The sequence below is a fragment of the Emydura macquarii genome, unplaced genomic scaffold, assembly GCF_026122565.2.
Source record: "Emydura macquarii macquarii isolate MOO-44397 ecotype Brisbane River unplaced genomic scaffold, CSIRO-AGI_Emac_v2 contig_2897, whole genome shotgun sequence".
NCBI lineage: Eukaryota > Metazoa > Chordata > Testudines > Chelidae > Emydura > Emydura macquarii.
This window is the reverse complement of record NW_027133034.1, coordinates 12,822,271-12,831,324: the sequence shown is the minus strand read 5'-3', so window position 1 is coordinate 12,831,324 and position 9,054 is coordinate 12,822,271. Positions and strand designations below refer to the sequence as shown.

The following is a 9,054-nucleotide window of genomic DNA, read 5'->3' as shown; positions in this document are numbered from 1 at the left end:
TGTTGTTGACAGTAAACATTGGAGGCTATTCTGCAGTTTCATGCCAAACTCCTCTTCATAGGTCAGTCAGGCAAAAGTGGCATGCTACATGTCTTGCCTCAGTTCATACATGTGCCCTTTCTGTGTGACTGCAGGAAGAAGGAAGAAAGGAATAAGGTAAAATAGTGAGAAAGATTTATCAATTGATTTACAGCTCCCTGGGCCATCAAATCTTTCACTCCTTAGGGTGAACTTCAGATCTTAAACAAATGGCACAAAGTGTGAAGATACATCTATATTTCTTTACAAGCATTCTTTTTTTAAAATTACCTCTAGTATAAAAAACTGGGATCTTGATACCAAAAAAAGTAGTGTGACAGCACTGACTTTTGAATCTAGATTACATTACCAAAAAAACCAAACCCCATTATGTTCTGTCTCCATGTTTATTTTGTCCTATTTACATTTTCTGGCTTCTATCTGTGGTAAGGAAGAATAAACTGGATCCTGAGTGTGGCTGTTAGCTTTATTTCCTAAAGGTTTCAAATTAAACAGACACTGGCATGTAGATTAATTAATTAGTGTTTTGTCTAATGATAATAAATTATTAAAAGCATCTATCTAGTGTTTTACTTCTTAAACTCAAAACATCTTCATTTTACAGTTAGGGAAAATAAGGCAAGGGAATTGGAGATTCAGCTAGAATCAAAGGAATTTAATTAGTTTGATTTAAAAACAAACAAACATTGGGAAAACATTTTATTGAAATATTCCCCAGTGGTGCTAAAAACCAAACCAAACCCTGTTAGTGCATGCAAACCTGGAACTGCCTAGTTTAATTACTTTGCCTAAGCTGCATGAAACACATTATGGCCCAGATTCAGGGAAGCATCCCTATTCAGGATAGGACTTGAGCATGTGCTTAACTTAATATCAATAGGACTTAAACAAATGGCCAAACCTAAGTGCTTAAGTGCTGTCCTGACTAGAGATGGACTTGAGCACAGGCTTAAGTGCTTTCCTGAACTGGTGCCAAAAGGAGCAGACAGCAAAAATAGTGAAAGAATCAACTAGATTTTAAAAGTTTTTCAGGTTTAATTTTAACTCAGGTAAGGATTTTGTTTTTCTGACACTGAATTTTATCCTGACTGTGTCTATTTAAATAAAGTCTCACCTGCAGATTCTATGTTATTGGTGTATCCACACCATACAACTGGATCAAATTATGCTCTGAGTTACTCTGAATTTACAGTGAGCGCTTGTCTACACACAAACTTGCACCCAAACGGCCAAGAGTTAATTATAACAGACTGGATTATTTTGGTGCAAGCCTGTGCTCTGAAACAAAAGTGGTTAATGTTCATTTAGGTAAAGGCAGTAACAAACCTAAACTAGAATACAGCCAGCTACAACTGAGCTAAAATCCTGCATCTGCACTAGAGAAAAGGTTGTTGAGTTTAGGTTCCAATTAGCCAATAGATAGCATCTAAGGCTTTTGTCTTTGCAACAATAAAAAGGTGTGATTTTACATCGCGTCAGCTATCTCAATGTAAATTCTAGTGGAGACAAGACATGAGTAGGTTTTTTATTTACCTCTGTGTAGCTGGTCTAGGTAAACCTCAGGTTCTGTAAAATGAACAGTAAGGATACATTTTCTTCCCTTATCCACTGCACACAATGTGAATAAATTGTGCAACTGACTGGCAGTCACTGCAAAATGTATGGAACTTGATTCTCCCCTGCTTGCATGGTGAGTAGTTGTGCTAAGTGAGTCTGAAGTGGTAGTTTTACAGCCACCTTCCATTCTCTTTGCAGTTGTAAATGACCTTTCAAGGAAACAGGGAATTGGGTCCATGGTCTGCCAGATCAGTGTGTTTTTCGTGCCTATGATGGCATATCCAAATATGTGGCTTACCCAAGGTGTTTAAAACAAAATAAATTGTATCTTCATTACGGTAGCTGAAAGAGAGAGATCTGTAGGCAAGTAGGTAAATTCAATTTACAATTGACATTGGAATGAATAAATGATGTCCTTGATGCTCCCCAGATGCACAGCCAATGTTTAGCTGGATGGTTACATGAGTGTTACAAATTTTTAATCAAAATTACCGTATTTCCCCATGTATAAGACGCACCTTTTTTCGAAAAATTTGGGGTCTAAAACTGGGTGCGTCTTATACAGTGGTTTTAGATTTTTTTACCGTAATACATTTTTTTCAAATTTCGGGCCCCAAAATTAAGGTGCGTCTTATACATGGGAGCATCTTATACATGGGGAAATACGGTAAGGCCCCAAATGCAAAACTTAACTCTCATGGACAACGAGTAGATTTGTGACACTCTCTGGAGCACTTTGGGTGCAGGAGTCAAAAATAAATTACACTGTATATTGTCAAGGCTATTTGAACCCTACTGCTTCAAACAAAAAATCATTCTTCCTATTGTCTTGTTATAGTTACTCTAGTCAGTTACATTTAATAAAGAAATCACTAAGAGACCAATTTAGAATCAATCGGTTACAAGGAGGAACATAGTAGGCAAAAAAGTTTGAATATAGACTCATGTAATATAAAAATTAGGTATGTATACACACACACTTCTGCTCTTAAAGAGCACAAAGATTCACCAGAATATTTCTCTTCTGTACCTATCTCTTCAACAGGGTAGAATTTCATCCACTGTGTGAATTATTAGTAAGGAACCCTTCATCTATAGGTTATATTAAAAGGATACATCATTTTAATATAAGTTATATGATCAGTGACATGTAGGATTTGTAACAGAGGATCACACCATTAAATTTAGTCTCTAGCATCTCACTGCCCAATAACTCATGTTTCAGAAGGCAATGAATTAAATCACATCATAGATCGAAGCTCACACATTCTAAACTTGTGTGCCTAAAGTTATTACATCTGTGGATGTTCAGCCTTTTAGAAAATCATGATATTTATTGAAGTCCTAAAAATCGATTCAGGTACCTAACTTTAGGCATCCAGCAACCTGATCCCACAATTTCCCGCATGTAGACAGAAACTGATGTAAATAGCCTTTTTAAAGGAGGTGTAGAAATAAATCCAAACATCAAAATTCATATCTGAATCATGCTTTAAAGGTACTCAAAGTTCAGATATGTTTTGTGCCAGATTTTTTATTTGAGTTTGTCTCAATTTTGGACTAAGCTAAGGTACATTTTATGAAAAACAGAAAAATCAAAGCAGCCTCACTCATTGGCAAAATGTTTGTGGCCTGTTTCCAAGGGCCTAAAAGGGGGAAATTCTTCATCAGGGAGCATGCAGAACTTCAGCTATAACAGTAACAACCTCCATGCCACCTCCTGCTGCTTGTAGGATATTGCTCCACCTCCAGCAAGCTGTGTGTGGGTTAGGGGAGGGAGGGGTATGGACTATCATGCTCAGAGAAATGATAAGTGACTGACTGTTACTACCTCAATGAGGATCTACAAGCAGCGGAGCTGGGAACTATGTTTCATCTATATTGTTATGTTCTGGAGATAAAAGGAAAAGTTTCCTCAGTTTGGTCTTTTCTCTTGTTTTTTACCTGTCTCTTGATGCAGCAGTTCTACTGTATGGTATGAAGATTGCTGCACGTAACAGCCTAGACTGAGCTACCTTGGAATCGTGCTTCTAGTCCAGCTGCTGAGAATCACACTAGAATTTCTGACTGAAGAAAAATGTACCGGGGGCAGCACTTTAGGTAAGGTTATTCTGCCCTGCCAGTTATTTTCTATAACCAGGGAATCATTTGATTTGAGTCAAACTCTCTCCACATAACATAGAGCAGACAATTTTAAACAAGAGTAAAAGCGAAACAATGTATTTCTGAACTTTGGTTCAAATGAAGATTAATGCCTGTCTTTTGTCTTCAGTGCTTTTGGAGCAGAATACTTACTAATAGCCTAGTTATACTCAATGGCCGTACATAGCAACTGGAAAACAATCAAGTGTATGAATCCATGCCATTATGGAGGAAAACTAGATTAATACAAACACAGCTTTTTTCATTGAAAACTTTATTTTGTGATGTGCGAATTTGAATTATTACTATTGCACTACCTGTTGCCGATCAGCCACTCTATATTTTAATAACTACTCATTCATTTCAATGTTCCAATAATGTGCTTCATAATTTTTATTCCCGTCGATTAATTTAATCCTTTTTGGTTTTTGTAGAATTCTTTTTACTGTGAGTCTGGCCTTGCAGGTCATACATTATGGAAAAGGTAAAGGAAGCTTGATTTTTCCTATCTGTTTTTGTTTGCTAGTTTTTATGAATGTATCATGGGTGTTGCTCATTTCAAACTGTCCTTTCCCTCCTCTACTGATTTCACTACCTTTCCAAGGCCATGAAAAAGAAGAGCACAAAAGTGATGGAGAAAATGTCCATGCTACAGTCCAAAAGCAACAGCCAAAAAATCAAGGCACTACTCTAAATACATTTAATGACATGAATCGGAGTGATGAGAGCAGCAAGCAACAGAATTCAAGGACTTTTGTCCCTTTCACTGGGCTTACAGATAGTAGGTAACATTATTTATATAGCATCGTGTGTGCACCGTGCTGTAAAATTGCTATATTAACCATATGCAAGCAGCCTTCATTCACCATAACTCTTTGCAGACGGTCCTACTAAGCGCTAATGAGACTGGATTCTGATAGTTTAAACAGAACACTTTAGAAATCTCTGTGTACGACTCTTTATAAAGTGAGCATACAAAATGAAGGTTGAACTAGATTTCTTCCATCTACAAAACCACTGTCAAGGATAAAGAAAATAGGTGCTGATGTTTGGCTTACAGCTGAGGTGTGAGGTCTCTTTTTAAATGATTTTATGTTTTATGGTTAAAACTTCTCTTTAAACTGAAATTTTCATCATTTTTATTTAAGAGTGACTGTAAATAAACAGTGACATCCAAAAACAATTACAGCTTTCTGCTTCCCATATCATCACAAAGTTTTAAGTGAGAGAATCCAACCTAGTCAGATTCCTTAGTTTCTGTTGCACGGCAGACTTAAACTGAGTGACGGTGCTAAAGAACAACCCTGATTTATAAGTGTGACTGAAATCTGCCTCTGTCAAAGTGAAATATTTCAGTTCCATACATACTTCTTCTGTAGAAGTTGTCAGGAGTTGCTTCTTGACCATCCTGTAATCCCTAGTAGTTTGCTTTTAATCCTTAACTAAACAAACTCAGTTTAACTGAACAAACATTCCTAACAGGCAGCTAATTTTATTGCTCCTAAGGACAATAAAACCAGACATCCTTAAGACCCTTTGGCAGCGACAGAGACCTGAAAGAACAAATGAGAAAGGAGGTTGATTCAAAGTGTTCCTATTTCTTAGTAAACTGTGGAACATTGTCTTTTAGGTAAAAAACTGAACAGACATTGTTGTCAAAATGGAGGGACCTGTATCCTGGGCAGTTTCTGTGCGTGCCCCAAACACTTCACTGGCAGATACTGTGAGCATGATGAGCAGAATAGGTAAGAAAGCAAAGATGAAAGCAGAGATCCTCCAGGTTATTACTGAAGACAAGCAAGGAAATGCAAAACCTTTCCCTTGTCATTGACAGCAACTGTGGCAGTGTTGCCCATGGAACCTGGGTGCAAAAGGGTTGTCGATTATGTCGATGTGTTTATGGGATTCTGCACTGTCTTTCAGAAATAATGCAAGACAACTGTGGTAAGGAAAAGGTTATTTAACTAGTGGGAAATAAATGGTGCTTTTTAATTAGCTACCTGAAAACATTATTTTCTGCAGAGTTTGCATTTTTCAGAGAAAATGAAACTTACTCAGTGGCCTCGTCTACTTTGGAGAACACATTAATGGAACAGTAGTTATACATTTGCACTTCTAAAGCAGCTCATCCAGAGATTTCAAAGTACTTTGCAATATTACTGAATAAAGCCTCACAATACTCCTGTACAGTTTCCCCCATTTCAATTAAAAATTAAAGAGATTAACTTAGTTGCCCAGTTTTTCAAACACTTAAATCAAAGGGACTAATTAAATGAATAATTTACATGCCGAAAATTTGCTAGGTCTGAAGAGTTTAGAACCCTACTGTAAATGGTTAACAAAATAAAATACAATAAAGCCTTTACACTTACTTTTGTCAGAGGACCTCAGTAAATGCTACAAATTTCACTTCAACTCTGTGGGGGAAGGGATAGATTATTATACCCATTTTATATAGAAGAAGGCATCAAGAACTTAAGTGACTTGCACAAGATCACATAGGAAGTATGTGGTAGAGTCAGAATTAGAACCTGAGGGTGGATGAATACCACCCCAAGTCTCTTGACTTTGATCTGTGTCTTAGGCCATGTTTACACCAGCGAGTTTACAGCAGCACAACTGTACAGATGCAGCTGCGACACTGAAAGATCACTTGTGTAGCCCCTCTATGCCTACGGGAGAGAGCTCTCCTGTCAAATAATAAAACCACCTCCACAAAGGGCAGTAGCTATGTCAGTGGGAGAAGGTCTCCCCACGACATAGCATTGTACACATTGCCACTTATGCTGGCAAAACTTCTGTTGCTCAGAGGGGTGTTTTTTACCCCCACCCGTGAGAGACATAAATTTTGCTGGCATTAGTGGTAGTGTAGACATGGCCTTAATCATGAGAGTACTTTTGGGGTATGTCTATACTTAAAACACTACAGTGGCAACTCTGCTTGCTTCAGTGTAATTGACACTACCTACTCTGATGGGAGGGATTTTCCTGTCACATATTCCACCTCCCCAAGAAGTGGTAAATAGATCAATGAATTTTTCCATCAACCTAGCACTGTTTACATGGGGACTTAGGTTGGCTTAACTACATCAGTCTGGGGTGTGGATTTTACACACCCCCTGATGAACCTAGCTATGATGCCCTCATTTTCTAGTGTAGATCAGATCTTAGACTTGTAAAGTGTTTTGAAGATTGAGCATAATGTAGTGTGTTATCATCCATGTATATTTTAGCAGACTGAGATTACAGAAAACTGCTGTATCCTAATAAGCTTCTTCACTAAATTACTCTACATCAAGCTCTTTGAGACCTACTGGTGAAAAGTGCTATATAAGAAGTAGGTATTACCATTTCTGAAAACTATGGACAAAAAGAATTTTTAGGGCTGATTTATTCAGTTATTTTCTGCTTGTGTGTTAATGGCTATAGAAGGGAGGTTTTTTCCCCTTGAGGAAAGAGTTAACAGTCAACATAAAGAATGAGTGCATGCCACTTGCTAATTCTTTGCCCTTTTTGGTATTTACTTTTGATTATGCTGAGATTAATGCCTTCAAGAGCTGATAAGTGTTATCAGTTGCTTCTCAAACGATCCTTGATGGCATCCATTGACATCTCTCCTTTGAGAATAGACTTTCTGATTGGCTTTCACATCTGATAGCTTTAACTTAAGTACCTGCAAAGATGTTGGGAAGAAATGTCAAAGTCTGTTGAAATCACTCCTATCTCACTCCCAAGTTAACTTATCATTCTTATTTTTTCAGATCTAAAAATGGAAGAGGAGGAATTTCTCAGGTTACGTTCTAGTGGCCCGAGATTACAGCAAACATTGTGCTCTCTCATTCTTCTGCTCTTCTGCTTCTTCACATTGTTCTGCAGCGGGCTCCATCAACAGCTTTGAGACTGGCTATATGAAAGGGAATTTATTTAAGACTGAAATCCCCTCACTTTGAATCAAACAGAGTTTTGCCCATTGACAGAAACATTTTTTCTAACAGTCTAAAGGACAAGAGATGAAATGTGCTCAACCTCAAATTTTCCTCTTTAACATAAAGATACCTGTATTTACTTACCTGCCTGCCTGACAGGAACATGTTATGAATTAATTAGTTAATGTTAGTAAAGAGCTTAGATTATGAAAAGCACTAAACTGTATGAATGCTATGTATTAAAATTACTACTTCTATCAGGGTCTGATTTAAGCAGTTCTCTAGTTTTGAAGTATTGGTTCTTCCAGTGGAAGAAAACACCCCGATGTTCTATGTCTTAAGCACTGGAAATTATAGCTATTATTTCCTTTGTGTATATTTAACATTTTATTTAAAAAAATAAAACAAATCTTATTCCAAAGGATCCCTTTGTTCTTTTCAATTCAAAAGAACAGGAGAAAGTTGGTAAATGACTGTGGCATTTCCTGTGACTAATTGCTGCTTTTGGGATTCAATCTGAGCAACTCTCTGGAAACGTGTTGCCCCACCAGTGATCACTTAGGAGTTGATTGTGCCTTGAGATGAAGCCCTGCATAAGGAGTTGCAATCCCACCTTCCTCCTAGAGGTAATAAAATGCTACTGCCCCCAACTAGCAGCAGATTAAATCCTCCAGCCACTCTATCCTGGCCAGACAGATCCAAGGCTCTCTGCTCATTTCCCACCCTTATGCCTACTCCCAACATACCTACTTGCCTGGCATGTGTACAGTCTATACTTTTCTCTGCTGAGATGTGGGTAGGCTGCACGGGGAGGTGGAGGTCTTACTTCCCTGCATGGCCACAATATAGTCCTTTTTGAGAAAGCTAATTCAAATAAGACATCTATTCTCTAAGGGACAAATCCCGCACACCAGTGCCCTGACCAAGTACCCTAGCTGGGGAAACCTTCATGGGAGGAGGAATCCTTCTCCCCAAAAAGCTGCAAATGAAGCCAGTTTAGTGAGGTAATGCTGTCTATTAAACTCCCCACCTTACTCCTAATGTAGGACGTAGCATCCCCAGCCATAGAATGCCCCCTCCAGGGTTGGAGGGGTTAAGGACCTGAAGATCCATATGGCAGCAGATCCTATCCTATGGCTCATCCCACCCTAAACCTTACAAGCCCATGGTCAGGCAGGGAGCCAACCAGGAAGCTGAGCTTGCAAGATGCTCAGGTCTTTTCCACTCTCCTTGTCCTATGAAACCACCCCAGTTCTGCTCCCAGGAACTGCTGCAACCACAGAGATGGGGGCAACATTTACACTAAAATGCGTAAATTCTTTTGGAAAAAATGTATTAATGTGTTATAAAGTTGCAGTTCTTGATGATTTGGATTTTGTATCAAACGTGC

General features: G+C 38.3%; 1 protein-coding gene across 1 annotated transcript; it reads left to right on the top strand.

Moving 5' to 3' along the window:
- The first annotated feature begins 3,478 nt into the window (after window positions 1–3,478).
- LOC137166719 (cryptic protein-like) lies at window positions 3,479–8,080 on the top strand. The gene is made up of 6 exons (XM_067568578.1): window positions 3,479–3,696; window positions 4,173–4,222; window positions 4,343–4,519; window positions 5,369–5,483; window positions 5,573–5,682; window positions 7,500–8,080. Exons 1-6 carry the CDS (start codon window positions 3,674–3,676, stop codon window positions 7,634–7,636), a joined length of 612 nt encoding a protein of 203 aa, XP_067424679.1. The 5' UTR covers window positions 3,479–3,673; the 3' UTR covers window positions 7,637–8,080.
- The last annotated feature ends 974 nt before the right edge of the window (window positions 8,081–9,054 follow it).